The 18,567-nt window shown below is 55.4% G+C and overlaps 1 protein-coding gene across 6 annotated transcripts in view; it reads right to left on the reverse strand.

Moving 5' to 3' along the window:
• Positions 1 to 4,147: 4,147 nt before the first annotated feature.
• The window catches only part of ACACB (acetyl-CoA carboxylase beta), a 101,115-nt gene continuing 86,695 nt past the window's right edge, over positions 4,148 to 18,567 (reverse strand). For 5 of the 6 annotated variants that reach the window (XM_037052316.1, XM_037052315.1, XM_037052317.1 and 2 more), the window contains 12 exons: positions 17,520 to 17,630; positions 16,582 to 16,725; positions 15,639 to 15,759; positions 13,531 to 13,627; positions 11,640 to 11,736; positions 10,979 to 11,114; positions 9,836 to 10,013; positions 8,369 to 8,481; positions 7,479 to 7,633; positions 6,675 to 6,845; positions 6,443 to 6,579; positions 5,626 to 5,752 (listed from right to left, as the gene is read on the reverse strand). In XM_037052316.1, coding sequence (XP_036908211.1) covers positions 5,626 to 5,752; positions 6,443 to 6,579; positions 6,675 to 6,845; positions 7,479 to 7,633; positions 8,369 to 8,481; positions 9,836 to 10,013; positions 10,979 to 11,114; positions 11,640 to 11,736; positions 13,531 to 13,627; positions 15,639 to 15,759; positions 16,582 to 16,725; positions 17,520 to 17,630 — 1,587 coding nt within the window. Of the gene's footprint in view, positions 5,753 to 6,442; positions 6,580 to 6,674; positions 6,846 to 7,478; positions 7,634 to 8,368; positions 8,482 to 9,835; positions 10,014 to 10,978; positions 11,115 to 11,639; positions 11,737 to 13,530; positions 13,628 to 15,638; positions 15,760 to 16,581; positions 16,726 to 17,519; positions 17,631 to 18,567 lie in introns of all 6 variants that reach the window. The other variant, XM_037052319.1, reaches the window with a different exon arrangement.

An 18,567-nucleotide genomic window follows, 5' to 3' on the forward strand; every position in this document is an offset into this window, starting at 1 on the left:
GCTCTGTGGCTCCGAGGGAGGTATTGGAGGGGGAGGACAGTGCACCCTTCACAGGTCAGACCCCATTTACAGGTGGGGAAACTGAGGCCCAGAGGGCTGACACCACAGCCACGCTGGGTCTAGGTCTTTTGACACCAGAAACTAGGAGGAGTTTGTCATTATCAAAGAAATTGGCACAGCTGCCGCTCACTGTCCCTCCGTGCCAGGCTCCAGACAGGCGCGCTCTCGGGCAGGGATGTGATTCCATTGTCGGTTCAGAAAGTGGAGGCCCAGAGAGGCTGGGTGGGATTCCCGGTCACAGGAAGAGGCTGCACTGAGTTCACGGTGCCAGACTGCAGAGCCGAGGCTGCGTGGTACGTGGGTGTGAGCTGTTGTGCCCCAGGCCTCAGTCCTCAAGACGACCCTAACGGGTGTGTCATCGGTTATTACTCCCATTTGCAGATGAAGAAACTGAGGCATTAAGCAGGTGACTTGCCACCCACGATAACAGCAAAAGGGGGTAGTCATGAGGAGTCTTAACTGTTAAGCATGGTTTGTGGGCTCCCCCTGTGTGACACTTGGCAAGTAAGAAAGGGCTGGGGGGGCATTAGGAAGTGCTGCGGGGGGTGGGGGGCTGGAGGCCCAGTAGGAGCCGGGAGAGAAGCCCGTGCCACCACCCTGGGCTGCCTTTCTCTCCCTGAATCCCTCGGCTTGGCTCCAGGTGGCCCTGTGGTCCTGGCCTAGCCAAAGAAGGCATCACAGCCTCCAGCTGCCCCCCAGTGACTGTTTGGAGTCAGAGGGCAAGTGACCCCCCAGCCATGTGGGTCACAACCGGTGAACATCACCCCAGGGACTTTGTAGCGATGGGGTGGGGCACCCTCTCAGAGCGCTAAACTGGGGGGGGGGGGTCACCAAGTGACGAGGGCCAGCAGCCCCCATGGGTCTCACACCCATTCCTCACCCAGACAGCGGGGCCAGGTGTGCACGGTCAAGGCAACCACGCCAAGGTCATAGAGTCACAAGCAGGGATCACGCTGACTCAGGAAGAAGGCATGGAGGAGAGATGGGAGGAATGAGGCTTCACGGAGGCTCTCTCTTGAGGGGACAGTGAACAGGGGACAAACACAAACCGCCACTGCTCGAGTGCCTGTCACAGGCCGCGGCACCTCCCCCAAACAGCACAGCAGCCCCCCTAGGTGGCGGGGTGGCCTCACTTCCCACACGACAACACTGAGGCCCAGAGAGGGCAGTCGTGCAGGCTTCTCTCCCCCGACCCCATGAGAAACCGTCCACATTCTAACGCGTGTGGGGACTCACCCCGTGCTACACACACTGCCACACGTGCACCATCTGTCCCTCCTCCTCCTCCCTGTGGGGCAAGGCTGTTCTTGAGCCCTGCGGCGGGCAGAAGGACGCCCCCACCCCAGTAGTGGCCACATCCTAAACCCCAGAACCTTTGCCCATGTTATATGAAAGGGAATTTAGGCAGCAGCTGGAATTAAGTTTGCTAATCAGCCGCCCTCCAGACAGGGAGAGTATTCTGGGTTTCCTGGGTGAGTCCTCTGCAACCACAGAGGACTTGTAAGTAAAAGAGGGAGGCCGGGGGGTCCCTGTCAGCTGTGAAGGTGACAGTGGGGCCTCTAGAAGCTGGAAAAAGGAAACAAAAAAGAAATAATCCTCTCTCAGGGCCTCCACCCAGACCGCAGCCCACCAGCACCAGACTTGGGCTCAGCAAGCCCCACCTTACACTTCTGACCTCCGGGACTGTGGAAAAACAAACCTGTTGTTTTTAAGCCACTGAATTTGTGGTGACTGTGGCAGCAGCCACAGGAAACAGACATGTTGCCCTCTTTACAGAAGAGGAAACTGAGGCTCAGAGTGGCTGAGCAGCTTACCTGTGATGAGGGGAGGGGAGAGGTGGGATTCCAGCCTGGCTGCTTCCCCAGAGTTCGTGAGTCTCGGGGCCACAGACCGACCAGCTACTGGCTGGGTTGCGGCAGAGCCATACCTCTGAGGGCAGGTGGTGGCGGGGGTCTGAGCCCAGGTCTGCAGGTCTGCCGTCTCTTTCCGCAGCTGCTGGGTAATGGTGGCTCATTCACGGAGGTTTAGGGAGAGGGATAAAAGATAGGGTCAGAAGTGGGACATGAAGTTCTGGGGCCAGGCATCGCCACCTCTGAGCAGAGCTGGATGCCAGACCTCCCACCCAGGTGTCACTTACCCAAACCTGGAGGTGGCAGGACGAACACCAAAACTGGGGACTGGACCGTGGAGAACTCCCTGAGCGGAAGGAAGGAAGGAAGGGAGAAGGGAGGGACAGCGGAAGGAAGGCGCCGCAGCTGGGCAGGAGGAGCTGGGTGGGTGGGGGAAGTGGAGACAGAGAATTCGGGAACGAAAGGCTTTCTCATGGGGTCTGTACATCTCATCCAAGATGTTTACAGGATGCAAGTAAAAAGATCCAGTGACTTTTGAGTTAAAATTACTTCTAGACTCCATCGATTAGGATGGTTACTACTGGGTTGGCCGAAAAGCCTGTTACATTTTTTTCCCCTATAACAATTCTCATAGCACTTAGTTGTCTTTAACTTCATTTGAAACGATTCTGTTAGATTGTATTGTGACAGCCGTCATATTGGCGTGCGTTTAAAAAAAAAACTTATCAAAGTTGGTGAACTTTTGTGCAGCCATTTAATAGTGAAGATGGAAGAAGATACGCAACATTTTCAATGTATTATGCCTTATTTCAGCCAAGTAAAAAGGCAACTGAAACGCAAAAAAAAGATTTGTGTCGTGTGTGCAGAAGGTGCAGTGACTGATCGAACGTGCCAAAAGTGGTTTGTGACATTTCCTGGGACTACTGACATTTTGGCCAAATAAGTCTTTGCTGTGGGCTGCCTTATGCACAGATGTTTAGCAGCACCCCCTGGCCTCTACCCACTAGAAGCCCATAATGGGAGATAGTCAACATACTCAAAATATCCAAATCAATGAAGTTAATGATGAAAATGAAAAAATGTGTCTTTTATAGGATGGAAAAAAAAACCCAATCCCAGCCCTGGCTGGCGTAGCTCAGTGGATTGAGCGCAGGCCTGCGAACCAGGCGATCGCGGTTCGATTCCCAGTCAGGGCACATGCCTGGGTTGCAAACTGGTTCCTTGCAGGCTAACTACCAGCAGGGGATGCACAAAAGGCAACCATACATTGATGTTTCTCTCCCTCTCTCCTTCCCCTCTAAAAATAAATAAATAAAATCTTAAAAAAAAAAAAAACCATCCCGACTTTTGGGCCAACCTGATACTAAAAAGAAAAAGCCCATTAAGTGAGTGTTGGTGACGAGGTGGCGGGATTAGAACCCGCTGCACTGCCAGTGGGAATGTAAAGCGGTGTGAAGGCTCGTCAGAAAAACCTGACAGAATCACCGTAGGACCCAGCCGTTCTGCCTTCGGGCAGGAAGCCAACAGATGTGGAGACAGAGACTCGAATGAGTGTTTGTCCACCCACGTGCACAGCAGCCTTGCTCCCAATCGCGGCTCAAACGTCCATCAGTGAGTAAACGGACAAACAGCATGGGGTCCAGCCACACATGGAATATTACTCAGCCTTGAAGAGGAAATTCGGACACACGCTCTAACACAGGTGTGTCTGAAGGTCCCTGTTCCAGGTGAAACAGGCCAGTTACAGAAGGACAGATCCTGTACGGCTGAGGCAAACGATGTGGGTCAGGGTGTGGCCAGACAGAGAACGTCACTGGAGGGGGCCTCTTAGCTCCCCGTCCAGAAGGGAGCCCCCTCTCTGCCAGCAACTGCTGTCCCAACCTCACCCTCGACTCAGCAGCCCAAAGGATCTTGGGGTCCCTAGGTAAACATTTGACTTACAAATACACGTTTCGTCCTTCGCACAAAAGGGGGAGCATGGGGGCTGCAAGGTAGCAGGAAGGTGGTCAGGGAAGGCTGCCCAGAGGAAGCCCTGTTTGAGTTGGGTTTTGAGGGATGTGTAGGAGTCGGACAGGCAAAGACCAAGGGGGAAGGAAGGGTGTCTCCAGCAGGAGACATTCGGAGCTCCCGGCTTGCTGCACACCTCAGCTGTTGCAGGAGGGCTCTGAACTCTGGGGAATGGCTCAGGGAGGTGGCCTGCCTTTTCCCATCCAGATAGTAAGTCAAGGCCAAAGCACTTCCTTTAAAAAATAATTTATTCCACACATCTCCTGGTAGGCTCCTCTGCCCACTGGTCCTGGGTAGCAGCTATTACTCAACGGGTTTCCCCTCCAGAACCAAGGAGGCATCCCCCACATAGAACACACTCAGTTCCCAAGGCACCATGGATCCCCCCTCTCTAGCCTGGGGATGGACAAGTAATTCATCTGCCTCCCACCCATCACTGCCCCACGCCAGGCTGTCATTAGCTGATGACCAGACTATTTTTTCTTAAACTCAGTCAGCCTCAAGGACCTGGCATGTGGGGGCTCCCCCCAGGCAACCCTTGTCCTCTGAATTGGCCAGGTGCAACACTGGGTGTCCTCAAACTGCTGGTCACTGAAGTGGGGGGAGGCAACCCCCTCTACCATGGCTGGCACCCGGGGACTGATGGGGGGCCAGGAGGATGGCAGGCCCTGACCCCGGGCAGCCTTCAGAGCCTGGTGCGGGTGGGCGTGTGGCAAAGGCCTCCCTGAGCAAATGGGCGTGGTCCTGTGGTCCTGTCCTTGGAAACCAGCAGCTCCGCCCCTCGGGGTGGAGCCCGCCATGGATGTCAAGGCAACAGGTGAGAGGGGACAGAGGCTTGAAGGGGCCCCCCAAGGGGGTAGTGGCAATCACAGTGGTGATGCCTGCGTTTGGGGAGGGCTTTCCTCCACCTCTGCAGTCCCGACAGGGCCGTAGTGTACATGGAAAGGGGGCCCATCCTGCCGTGGCGGAGGGGCTTGTCCTTGTCCTCAGAGGGCTGTGAGCCACGCAGAAGGGACCTCCAAAGGCCCTGGACCTCGGGGCCAGGCAGTTCCGCTCATTTTGCTCTTCTCGCTCAAAAACAGAGTCCCTGCTGATAAGTGCTAAGCATGGCCCGCCAACGGGACACGGCTAGTGACTCACTGGGGGACACCTGGGGTTCCGTTTTATTCTCTTAATAAAAAAAATCACTTGTAGCCTTTCCTGGGTGATTTGGCAGTGTCCAAATAGCATCATTACAAAAACAGGTTTCTCTCCCTCGTCTTGGCTTCTGTCTTTCTTTCCTTGGCCTCTTTATTCTGCTGAAACACAGAGGATGCTTAGGTCAAGAGCTGGTCTCAGAGTAAAAAAATGATAAAAGATTCCGTGATGTGATACACATGAGCCTAAAAGGACACCTGGATCCTGCACGCCAGGCCCTGGAAGGAAAAGGTAACTCGGGCGCTTGGGTTCCACTCGATTCAGCGATGCAGCAAAAATGTCTTAAGAGACAAAACGAACACTTCCCAAGGATGGAGAAGAGGCTCTCTCTGCCGGGAAGGGGGCCCTCCTGACCGGTTTACTGAGACAGGAGTGTGTTGGGGCCAGTGACCCTGCAGAAATGCCTAGGACATTGTTTTAAAAAGCAAACCCAAGGTCCTGGCGAGGGCCTGCTGTCGGCGGGTCTCGGGTTTTCTCCTGCCTGGTGCTGAGAGCAGCCGAGAGGCGGGGCTCAGGTGGAATCGGGGCTGTCCACGGTGGACAGGAGGTGAGCTGCACGGGCCCGCTCCGCCGGGCTGATGTGCTGGATCACGTACATCATGCAGTCCACGGCCACCTCGGGGTTTTCTTGGACCAGGCTGCAGGGGACAGGAGAGGGGTTGGGGGTCACAGCTGCCACTAGCTCAGTGGGCCTTAGGGTGGTCCTGAGAATCCCTGTGCAGGGACATGTCATGTTCCTGGGAGGACAACCCAGAGATCCCAAACCTCTTCCTTCTGTGGTCACCGTGGGAGTGACAGTCCTGGGGGGGGGGGGTCAGGACAGAATATGGCCTGGGGGTCAGAATGCCTTGAGGAACAACAGCGAACCCTCCTGGTCACTAGTTGTGTGACCTGAGGCATGTCATCTCGCCTGAACGTCAGCTTCATGCCCCAAATGGGGCCCCACGAGATCTACTACCTTTCTCCCAGGGGACCCCATGGGAATGGGGGGAGCAAATCGCCCAGGAAGGTGATACCAATGGGGAGCTAGCAATCTGAGGCCTATTGATGTAGAAGGTGGGTTCTCTAGCTGTGACCTTGGACAAGTCACTGCATACATTCCAACAATGGTCATGAATTGAAACCACTGCATGCCCACAGCTCTGGGGAGCTGCGGCCTCTGTGCCTGGCCGGGACCCCGGGCCGTGCTGTGGACCTCGATGCCCAAAGCTGAACCCAAGCCTCGGGATGCTGCAGTGCAGTGGGCTCTGCGCTGGGGACAGGCAGCTGGAGGCTGCTCCTGGCTCTACGCTTGCTGGTGAAGTCCAAGGGACGGGCGGGCCACTCACCCCCGGATGGTCTTGAGCACCGAGTCCCGCTTCAGGTACTTGATGTTCTCGTGGATGGCGGAGCGCAGGCCGTCCCCCACCTGCCAGTGCTGCTCCAGCCACTGCACCACCATCTGGTTGTTGTCCCACAGGTAGGCCTGGGGAGGGGGCAGAGGCCGCCTCAGCGGGGTCCCAGAGAGGGGGACCCCGCTGCCGCGCAGGCCCACCCGCCCTGTCTCCGGCCCCGGCCCACCTTGACGGCCCCCTCCGTCTCCACGAACCAGCGGCGCAGCATGGACTGGATGTGCACATGGCTCAGCTCGCAGCTGACCTTCAGGATCTCCTGCTTGACCTGGTCCTCCAGCAGGAGGCGGCGCAGGCGCCAGTACAGGAAGGTGCGCGAGGTCTTCCACTCCAGGATGTCCTGCGAACACGCGTGGGGCCTGAGCACCAGGAGAGGGTGGAGGGATACACAGGGTGGGAGCCCTACGGTGTGCGCAGGCTTTGCGATGGTTCCCGTTTCACCGGACAGGCGCTGGGGCCTGGGGAGACGAAGGCACCTGCCGGAGAAGTGGCAGAGCCGGGACTTCACCAGGTCTCTAGACTGGCTCACCAGGGGCATGGAGGGCTTAGCGCAGGGCACTGGGGCAGCAGCTGACTGCAGGATGTCCTCTGAGGGGCGGGGCGATAGGGTAGGGGGTCGTCGTGGTCAGTGAGTGGTGGGTGAACACAGGACAGAAAACGCCACTTCCCCAATCTGGCTCAGCGGTTAGAGACACACACAGAGATCGAGCTGGTGGTTCCCAAACCTTGCTTTCTATTGGAATCTCTTGGGGGACTTAAAAAAAAAATCTGACATCTGATTCCCACTCCAGAAATTCTGACTTGATTGGTTGGGAGAGACACCTGGGCACTGGGTTTGTTTTTTTAAAGCTCCCAAGGTGATTCCAACACACAGTGTTGGAGCCCAAATCTCTTCCCTGTGTTGGAAGGTATGTAACCTTAGGATGAGTCCTATTCACACCCGGCCCCTGGGGCCACCGCTGGAGGCTCTTACAGAGATGACGCCCTTCTCCAGCATCCTGCCCGGCGTGTCGTGGAGGTCGGCGAACTGCACCGCCACCTGGTGGTAGATGGGCAGCAGCAGGTCCTCCCGGGCCTTCAGCTGTCCCTCCAGGTCCTTGCGTTCCTTGTCTGAGAGCTCAGACTTACCTGCCGGCCAGGGCAGAAACCAGAGTTTGCAGCACAGGCCTGACGCATGCAGGGCAGCCCCGAGCTTTCACTCTTGATGGCACCCCGACATGAAGCTGCTCATGCAGTGTCAGAAACACACCCACAGTGCCAGATGGCATTCAACTTGAAACTTTAATAACACTGCCCTCTTTCATCAGACCCACTCTGCTTATAGGATACCAGCAGCTACTATTTTAATACATATTGCAAACTACATATAAGAAGAGAATATTATAAACAATTCTAGGCCAATTGGACAATTTTGATGCAATAGACACATTCCTTGAACTACACAGACTATCAAAGCTCACCCAAGAGGAAACAGATAATGCCAATAGTCCTATACATAAGGAAGATAGATTTTTAGGTAGAGACCTCCCACTGAAGATTTAGAGAGACAATGCCAATTCAAACTCAGAAAATAAGAGGGAACATTTCCCACTCATTCCACCCGATCAGCATTACCATGATAACACACACCGAAGACATCTCATAGGCACTCACACGAATCTTGGGAACAGCACAGTTACAAAGACACTGTCACCTAATATGAACTTGTAAAGAGAGTTACACCTGAGGCTACATGTGACACCAAAGCTATCACTCAACAAGTCTGTAGCTGTGTTTTGCTATGTCTTTACTTTATTCTTAACGGACTAGAAACCTCCAACAAGGAGGGGCCCCTGAGAGGCGGTGTATTTTGGACCCTCTCACCGAACTGCTCCACGAGCTTCTTGTAAGTGCTGTCGATCCTTCTCATGGCCTTTACCAGGTCTTTCTTTCGGAACTTAATCTCCACTGTTCCCTCCGGCTCCAGGACACCCCCCCTAAAGAAAAAAGAGAGGCAGGGGTGGGGTGTGTGAGGGGGCCCCCCAGTAAGTGACAGACAGTCAGGGACATGGGGGCTGAAGCAAGAGGACCAGGAAGTCTGAGTGTCTGTTCTTAGCTCTTTCACGGACTCACCGTGTGACCTTGGGCAACTCACGTTCCCTCTCTCCTCATCTGCTTCTGTATCCATAACATGAGGAACAGAGTCTACTTTTAAAACAAAAGTTTCTGAACTCTGGAAGGCCCGTTCAGTTCTAAGACTGTATGACTTTCTCCAGAGCAGCACGACTCTCCGGCTCTTCAGCCAGTCCTTTCTGACCTTCCTAATGTCCCTCTCCTAGAGCCAGTGGGCTGTTTCTGATCTCCTCAAAACTCAAACATGCACGATGAGGAGTCCAACACAGTCTCGTGTGAGCTGCCCCCCCATTTCCAACCCTCTCTCATGTACCCCTTATTCTCCTCCTGCCCTCTTCTCTTCTGATAGCTTGGAAGCCCTGAGGGATGCTTTATCTACCTCTGAGCCTCCTGGCAGCCAGGGTGAAAAGTTAAAGGGGCCGCTGTTCAGGCACACTGAAGGCAGGACAGGTTTAGCTCGTGTGTACCATATCAAAGTGCCTAGCATTGCCTGGTATACAGCAGGTACTCCATAAACATCCAGGGAATTCATGAATGAATAAGGGAGTGAACACGAGAATACAATGCCTATATTTGGGGCAGAACTACTCTTTATATCCCACATGGCAGGTGGCAGTGAGTTGTCACTTTGAAGGCACTCAAACACTGTGTTGCAAGTATTACTGTCATCATCCTTTCTCTGAGAACTGGAAGAACTCCTCTCCCCCAAAGAACTGGTATCCACTCACCCGAGTATTCATTCAGTCATTTGTTTGGGTGCTATTTCTCAACCACCCACTAGGAGCTACTATGCTAGGCCCTGAGTTATAAAATTGGATAAAATACAGTCCCCAAGGAACTCATAGCTTTGGGAGAGACTCAGACTTTAATGAAAAAGAGATGGCTGGTCGTATTTCCCTTTTCATCCTGGCTGCCAGGAAGCTCAGGTGCTTTTCATCTATCCTTATTTGATTGCCAACTTCCTTGGGGAGCAGATGAGTATAAGTTATGATAGAAAAGACAACTCCTCCACCACCTCTGCACTTCAGCCACTTGCTCTACTGAGAAAATCCAACTGGACACCGGATGTTAGTTTTGGGTAAAACTGGAGGCACTCCATCCTTTGGAAACTCAGAACATTCCTGGGATTCCCCAGCCAGTGGCTCCAAGGTGATGGGGCCTCAGGACTGGCAGTGAGAACAAGAAAGGGCTAAGCCAGGCTGAGGGCGACACACCCACCTGCTCTCTTTGTCCGCGTACATCTCTATGCACAGAGGGTTGATGGTGGAGTCCAGGACCACCCAGGAGCCTCCCCGGAGCTCCGCGTAGGGCGGGATGTAGATGAGGATGGGCTGCTTGTACTGCCTAAGGCTGTCCACGATGTAGGCTCCGAACTTCATCACCTGATCGTACATGTCTGAACAGCAAAGGGAAGCAGCCGCCTGGTGAGGCGACCTCAGGCCCCAGGATTCGTCCCCAAGCAAAGCCTCCGCGGTCGTGGGGGGGCCTGGGGAGGCGTGTTCAGCTGGGAGGGGTCACGGCACCGTGGAAAGGGCACTGGGCCAAGAGTCAGGAGCCAGACCAGGTACCGGCAGCTCTACCGTCTGTTTCATAATAGGGAGCTGCGTGTCTGTGGGACCTCGGGAAAGTCACTGTCCCTGCCTGGGCCTCCATGTCCCCACCCGTAAAGGGAAGCCTGGAGAGTGGCTGAACGCTAAGTCTCCTTTCAGCTCTCCACTCTCCCACCATTTCTAGCACACGGAACCGTGCGGTCCCTTCCCTCCGCCCCTAAGCGGCACAGCCCTTATTTTCCAGGGGACACCAAGGCATGTCCTCCAAGTGCCAAGCACCCTGCATGGAAACAACGATGCAATAATAAAATCAACCATAACCACGCTGAGAAACACCGCCACGTGCCAGAGATCGGCTCAGTGAATCCTTACCTTGGCCTTCTCTGAGGTCGGCCCTATTCTCATCTCCCTTCACAGAGGAGGGAAACTGAGGCTCGGAGAGGGCGCCCAGCTAGCAAGGATTCACACCAGGCCCGCCAGGCTGACGGCACCCCACTGACGGTCACGGTGGCTCAAAACACACTCGGGGGCTAAAAAGCGCTTGTCCAGCTGTCAGGTCACTGGGGCTCATGGTGGCCTCTTACCCTCTCATCTGCCCAAGTGAGGGCATGAGCAGCCGGTCCCCAGGCAGCTCTGGGCAGCTGCCCCGCCCCACCCTGCCACTCACGGCATGACCTCCAGTAACCCACAGCGGGAACCCTCGGTTTTCCATCTGTAAAAGGGACTTCTGCTTGGACTGCTCCCGCCCTCAGGGCTGCGGGGGGCTCAGCCAAGACGGCAATGGGACCACACAGCGGGGAGGCTGCCTTGCCTTTCATGCCGCCGGAGAAGCCCCTCCAGTTGGCAAAGATCATCAGGGGCAGCTTCTCCTGGTTGAAGTCCTTGATGACCTGGGCTGTCTTGTAGGCCGAGTCCGGGAACCACACCTGGCCCGCCTGCTGGATGATCTGGAAGGCGGAGCCGGCTGGATGAGACTCCCCTGTGCCGGAGTGACCTCGGGGGCACGTGACGGGCAGGCAACCCGGCCAGGGCTGGCGCCAACACCAGGGCCAGGGCTCACAGGGGGGCCCCAAGCCGGTCTCTAAGGCCCCGCTGGACCCTCACCCGGTAGCCCCGAAAGGTTGCTGCTGCCCATTCACAGGCTCAGAGGTGCTCTGAGCCAGTCAAGGCCACAGAGCGGGATCCCAGGACCCGACCTGTGGCCTCTGCGCTGCTCGCAGAGGCCCAGCCTAGAATCGTCAACAGGGATGGGGCGAGAGTGGGGAGGGACTGACAGGGACCTTCTGGCACACTCTGAGGAAGAAGGGAGATGGTGTGGGACATAACGGAACCCACAGGGAGAATGCTGGAGAACCGGTGCTGAGATCTCGGGGCCACGTCTCCTGTGAGTGTCTGAGCCGGCGAGCCAGGTGCTCGACCTGCCTGTGACCAAGCCGGCTGAAACAGCAGCCCCAGCTCCCCAGTCCCCTCACCTTTGCCTCGGAATCCAGGTTGGCGGGGTCTGCGGGCACCGCTACCTCCACCGTCCGCGTCTCCACGGCGATCACTCCAACAGGGATGCCCCCCAGCCTGCAAGGCGGAGCACAGCTGAGCTGGGGCCTGGGTGGCACCCCCAGGCAGGTTAGGGGGCAATGGGGCCCGCCCAAGCCCATTCCATGGGTGTCCCGGAAGTGGACAGTAATGGCCCGATGGCACTCAGGGACGGTGCTGTTGTCACCGGAAGGTTACTTTATTTTATTTACTTTTAATCTTCACTCAAGGATATGTCTACTGATTTTAGAGAAAAGGGAAGGAAGGAAAGAGAGAGAAACATCAATCTATGGCCTCCCGTATGTGCCCAAATCAGGGATCGAACCCACAACCTTTTGGTATATGGGACGATGCTCCAACCACCTGAGCCATCGAGCCAGGCCCTGGCAGGTTCTTGCTGCCCAAAGCAATAAAAGCCCCATAAGTTGGCAGGCTGCAAAGGTCCCGCTGGTGACCTTACTAGGGCCACAACCATTACAGGACAGGAGGGGCGGGCCCATGCGGCACCGAAGCAGCGCTGTCTGCTGGAACTTTATGTGATAATGGCCACATTCTCTACCTGTGCAGTCTGTCCAGCACAGCAGCCATGAGCTGCATGTGGCCACTGAGCACTTAAAATGTGGTGAGTACGACTGAGGAGCTCACACGTCATCCTCTTCCCTTTTAATTCATTTAACTCTGAACTGTCACACGAGGCCAGCCGCAACCCCACTGGGCAGCGCAGGTCTAGACGAGAAGGTGCATTAGCAAGGGCTGAGTGATGCTGAGCCTGGAGGAGCTTTGGCTCATGGGGACACCACGATGTCACACACTGTCACCACTAGATCCGGGTTGCCCGTGCTGCATGTGTCACCGGGGGACTCTATTTTGTCCCCCAACAACTTGTGAGACAGGGGAGGAGACAGCGGTCTTCAAATAAGGGAAGGGCTTCCACGAGGGCAGAGGAGAGTCCACCTCAGGTTTTAAAAGATGTTTTTACAATGAAACAGTTATGGAGAAGCGAGTGCCAATACGAAGCTTAGTACTTTCATATTTATCACTGGGAGGTGAGTATTAATAACAATAATCACGAATAATAGCAGCTGCTACCTCTCATAGAGCATTTATGATCCTTTTAAGTGCTTAACGTATATTATTACTTCTCATCATCATAACCGTCCTCTGGGGGTAGAACTGTCACCCCATTTCACAGATGAGGATGTGAAAGGCCAGACAGGGTAAGGGACAGAGCGGGGCTCGACCTCGGGGCCGGCGCCAGAGCCTGGACTCGGAGCCGCTACACTGTGCCAGGAATCTGAGTGGTAAATTATGAGGGTGCTGCTCTGGGCTCCAGCAGAGGAGGAGCTTAGATCACTCACTGGAGTGATCTAAGAAGGCAGCTGCACCATGGCCGAGGAGTGAGCTGCTCGGCTCTGAAAGCATTCAAGCAGTTAAGCCTTTCGCCAGCTGTGGTGTGTGATGGGGATCCCCTGCCTGTGGCCCTTCTGAAGTGGAATTCAGTTTTAAGCGCCTGTAGTTTTCTAGCCAGAGCACCCAGGACCACCTTCTGATCCCCAAAGAGGTCTGTGGCCCCCGTGGCTAGAGGGCCCTGTCCCAGGGTGGACACTGAGGCCTAGGGTCTTAAGCCCCCAGCAAGAAGGTGGCTGAGATGCCTCATAAGGCCACAGACAAATGGAGACTTTATGAAGAAGTTTATCATTCAGAAAACCATTTCCTTAATTAGTCTTTCTTTTGGACAATCCTAGGCCTAAGAAGACAGTGCCCCTGGTGGGCCACCTGTCCCAGTGCCCGATGGGGCCAGGTGCAGGCAGCCCGCTCTGTCCTCAGGGTTACCTTGCACGTCCCGTCACCACGGTCTGGGCCCAGGGCGCCAGGATTTCCTTGAAGCTGCCCTGGTCGAAGAACCCACTCTGCCAGGATCCCTTCAGAGCTGTGGGCAGAAGGCAGAAGCTGGGGCTGAGGGGCCGGGCTGGTGAGGACGCTTGGGAGGGCAGACTGCTCCGCCGTGTCTCTAAGGGCAGCCTGACCTTGACCTGGTAGCCCAAACACCCCTCTTGCCCGGAAAACCACACAGATCCCAACCCCTTGCAAAACAAACAAACAAACAAACAAACAAAACAACAGGACTGCAAAAAATACACCAAGCCAGGAACATGCGGATTAGTCCATACAGATCGGTCCAATAGACCAGAGTCTCCAACCGCATCAGCTCCCGCCAATGCCAAACACACGGGGACCCCAGTCAGAGCCTCTGCCTTTTCTTCCCAAGCGGCAAAGAGCTGATGGACGCCTTGGGAGGGTGGGGTATCAGAAAGGGACTGTCGGCTCCGAAGAACTCATCCCTGACCCCTGACCTGCTGGCTGTCGCTTAATAACTTTTTACCTTCTCATTTAACAGAGAATAATGTGTCCCATGCTCCAGGGGGAGAGAGAGAGAGAGAGCGTGAGAGAGGGGATGTGATGATGTCAGCCGCCCCAACAGAGGAAGCGGTGACTTAAACCCACACCGAGGTGTACGCAGTGTCTGCAGCTACAGGTTGGATAAGAACAACCAGGACGGGGCTCAGGTTGCAGCTGTGGGGGGCTGGGCACCTGGGAACGGAGCGGCCCAACTTCAGCGTCCGCCTGAGGACTGGCCTAACTACACAGAGAAAACCATCGTAAGAAGTCAGACGTCTCTAAGTCAAGATACTGCCAGCCCCCTCTGTGTTCACAGGCGAGAAAGGCCAGGAGACACAGAAGAGGGGAGCAAGCCCAGGACTCCTGGGGGGGGGGCACCCGGCTGCACTGGCTGCGGGATGAGCGGGAGGTGTCTGAAGGAGGCAGCCTGTGAAACTCTAGACTCGGGACGATGGTGACAGAGGAGCTCAGCTTTCCTGCTCTGTCTGGGTGCCCGGATGGTGGTNGCTTAATAACTTTTTACCTTCTCATTTAACAGAGAATAATGTGTCCCATGCTCCAGGGGGAGAGAGAGAGAGAGAGCGTGAGAGAGGGGATGTGATGATGTCAGCCGCCCTATCAGAGGAAGCGGTGACTTAAACCCACACCGAGGTGTACGCAGTGTCCGCGGCTACAGGTTGGATAAGAACAACCAGGACGGGGCTCAGGTTGCAGCTGTGGGGGGCTGGGCACCTGGGAACGGAGCGGCCCAACTTCAGCGTCCGCCTGAGGACTGGCCTAACTACACAGAGAAAACCATCGTAAGAAGTCAGACGTCTCTAAGTCAAGATACTGCCAGCCCCCTCTGTGTTCACAGGCGAGAAAGGCCAGGAGACACAGAAGAGGGGAGCAAGCCCAGGACTCCTGCGGGGGGGGGGGGGCACCCGGCTGCACCGGCTGCGGGATGAGCGGGAGCTGTCTGAAGGAGGCAGCCTGTGAAACTCTAGACTCGGGACGATGGTGACAGGGGAGCTCAGCTTTCCTGCTCTGTCTGGGTGCCCGGATGGTGATCACATAACTCCAGGGGACAATACGCTGCTTCTGGAGGGGGACAGACTGTGTGCGCACGAGTGCATGTGTGTACACGAGTATCTGCGTGCATGTGTGTGCATGTGTGTAGAAGAGGTTAAGCTGCCTGTGCTGGGTAAACTCACCGAGAGCTCCCTTAGGAAGGTTTAACCAGAGAGAGGGAGGGAGGGAGGGAGGGAGGAAAAGCAGAGAGAGGAGCAGTCTTTGAACTTGGGATGCATCAGCCTCGGGTTTTCCACTTACAGAACCATGGGGCAGTTTTGGGAAGGAGGTCATGACCTCTGCTGCCCTCCTCTCCAGCCATCCCTCCTCGGGTCAACAGCTCGGGAAAAGCACAGAGCAAAGACATCTGACCTCCGGCGCATCCACCCCTGGCCCTCCCCGCCAACACCCAGGCTATAATTCAGGCTTCTCCGTCTCAGCCCGGAAAGGAAACCCGAGGCCTGGGCTTCAGGCAAATGCTGGGGACTTACTTGGGTGAGGCCTTCCTGCAAGCATCCAGCGGGGGTCGTACGGGGCTCTCGAGGGGAAAAACTCAATTTCTCTGTCAATGGGGTCCGTGGGCGTGATGATAGGGACAGGGCTGTGATTATCCTAGGAAAGAAAGCCAGGCCTCCAATTCTGTCCCCGTGCTTGCCAACAGTGCCCGCACGACCTGCTGTTTGCACTTCTCTCTCGTGACGATGATGACGCCTTGCTGGGCAGCCCAGGCCCAGGCCCCACAAGCTAATCCCCACAGCTCTGCGTGGCGTCAGGTGAGGGCCTAGCAAGCGCTGAGCTCCGAATATCGCGTCACTGAGTCATCCGGGTGACACTCTGTGGGGGAGGCTACTGTCACTCCCATTTCACAGATGAGCAAACTGAGACTCCGCTGTCCTCAGGTCTGCCTCTGCTGAGGAGGAAGCCAGTCCCGCCTGACTGTCATCTGAGGATTCTCTATGGCCTGATGTTAGCTCTCTGGTGGAGAGGCGATGCCAACCCTTGGCTGTTTTTTTAAAAGCACAGGGCTGGGTGCTTAAAAGTACAGTACTAGTACAGGGCTGGGTGCCAGAGGGGGAAGGAGGGAGGACTAAAGAAACATTCACCCAAGCCCTGGCTGGTGTAGCTCAGTGGATTGAGCACAGGCCTGTGAACCACACGATCCCAGTTCGATTCCCAGTCAGGGCACATGCCTGGGTTGCAGGTCAGTTCCTGGTTCCCGGCAGGGGACGAATGAGAGGCAACCATACATTGATATTTCTCTCTCTCTCACTCTCTCTCCTTCCCTTCCCCTCTAAGATAAAAAAAAAAAAAAGAAACATTCACCCAGCCACGTCGGCAGGGCTCCCCACTCCCCGCGCTCCTACACCACTGGGCAGATGAACCGAGCAGCGGAGTGTCCCGGATGCAGACTGCGGGGCGGGCGGCAGACTGTACCTTTGGCATATAGGACAGCCACTCTAGGATGGTGCAAACGCCCTCGAAGTCGTCCGGCACGGTGACGTGGGAGATGCCGTTGTTGTGCATGATCTGCACGCCGCCCAGCTGGCTGTTGGACGTGTAAACCTCTCTGCCCAGGACCTGCTCAGCCACAGCACAGTTAGCAGGGGCCTGCCCGGCCCGGGGCCCTCCCTCGGGCAGTCCTCAACCCTGGCTGCGCTTCAAAATCCCCAGGGAGCTTTCAAAAACCCGGATGCCCAGGCTGTACCCAGACCAGCTCTACTGGAATCTTTGGGTTTTTTGTTTTTGTTTTTGAACTTATCTAGATAATTCTAACACGCAGCCCAATTTTGAGAAACAGTGTCTACTCTGATCACCTTGACTAGGACTCCCTGGGGTTACTCTGCTCCTCTCAAAAGCGAACCCTTCCCCATGTTTCTGCCTCGGCAGATCTGGGGCGGGGCCTGAGGATTTCTAACCAGATCCTAGCAGGTGTGGATGCTGCTGGGTCCGGGTCGGGACTTTGGGACCTTCGGTGGGATTTCGGCAGACCTCAAATATGGAGGCTTTACAGCGATGTGGAAATGTTTTCCCAGAGTGGAAAGGTAGAATACGGGCCTGCACACTCACTGAGATTCTGACCATGTGCTGATGAGAGGGGAATGCACCCAAATCTGCTTTCGGGGTCTTTTCCCAATTGCCTGCAACATGTAGTGCTATGTGAGGAATTTTAAATAAAAGAATTTTTAGAAATTTAAATGTCAGTAATATAGAACCTAATCCTTTCATTGGGGAGAGTCCTAAGAGGCCCAGATATCTGCAAACTGGAAAAATAGTCCTTACATCTGTAGGAACAATGATACCGGTGTCATATCGGGAAAACCCCTCAGGGGACAAGGGGATTGTTGGATGACCCCAGGCCCCTTCGCCGTCACCTTGTTGAGTGCGCTGGCTCCTGTCAGAATGATGTGGGAGTTCTCCACCTGGATCACGCGCTGGCCCAGCCTCACCAAGTAGGCGCCGATCCCAAGGGCTCGGCAGGTCACCTGCTGGGACAGGATCCCTGCTGAATTCCTGAGGGTGATGTGCCCTCCCTCACAGCAGGACCATGAGGGACTCAGATGGAAGCTACAGCTTGGCCACTGGCAACCTGATCCAGGGCCAAAGAGCAGAGGCCGAGCCTGCCCTTCAGGTTCGCCTGACCTTGGCTTCCTACCCAGGAAGAACACGGTTAACCAGGGAGAGTGTTCTAGAAGCCAGACAGCAGACAGGGAATGTTCTGGCTCTTCTTCAAGAGGCACGTGGGGAGCCCTCCTGAGCTGGGTCATTTGGGAGCTGTCGCAGCTGCTCACACAACCAAAAGGATGGCCGAGAGTACGTGTGAAACCAGGGAGACCCGAGTGAGGGCAGCACCCGGTTCAGAGGACGGCGGCCGCGTCAATGACCCGGTGGTGACAACGTGCTGTGTATGAGAGTTCTGTCATGGGGGACCCTGGGTGAGAAGTTCACCAGGTCTCTCTGTCCTATCTTGTAACTTTTGGTGAGTCCCAAACTATTTCCCAATAAATACACACACACACACACACACACACACACACACGCACACACGCACAGCTGACCCTTGAGTAATGCAGGAGTTGGGGGAGCAGACCACCCACCGGGTCAAAAATCTGCAAATACCTTCGACTCCCCCAAACAACTACTAATGGCCCATTATGGACTGGAAGCCTTACCAATAACATAAACAGTTGATTACCATGTAGCTTTATGTTATATATATGCATTACACACTACATTCTTACACTAATATAAGTGAGAGAAAGGAAAATGCTATTAAGAAGATTGTGGCCTGGCTGGTGTGGCTCAGTGGATTGAGCGCAGGCCTGCGCTCAATTGAACCACATGATCGCGGTTCAATTCCGAGTCAGGGCACATGCCTGGGTTGCAGGCCAGTTCCTGGCAGGGGACTCACAAGAAGCAATC

The sequence above is a fragment of the Sturnira hondurensis genome, unplaced genomic scaffold (genome assembly GCF_014824575.4).
Source record: "Sturnira hondurensis isolate 20B ecotype Veracruz unplaced genomic scaffold, ASM1482457v3 Scaffold0007406, whole genome shotgun sequence".
NCBI lineage: Eukaryota > Metazoa > Chordata > Mammalia > Chiroptera > Phyllostomidae > Sturnira > Sturnira hondurensis.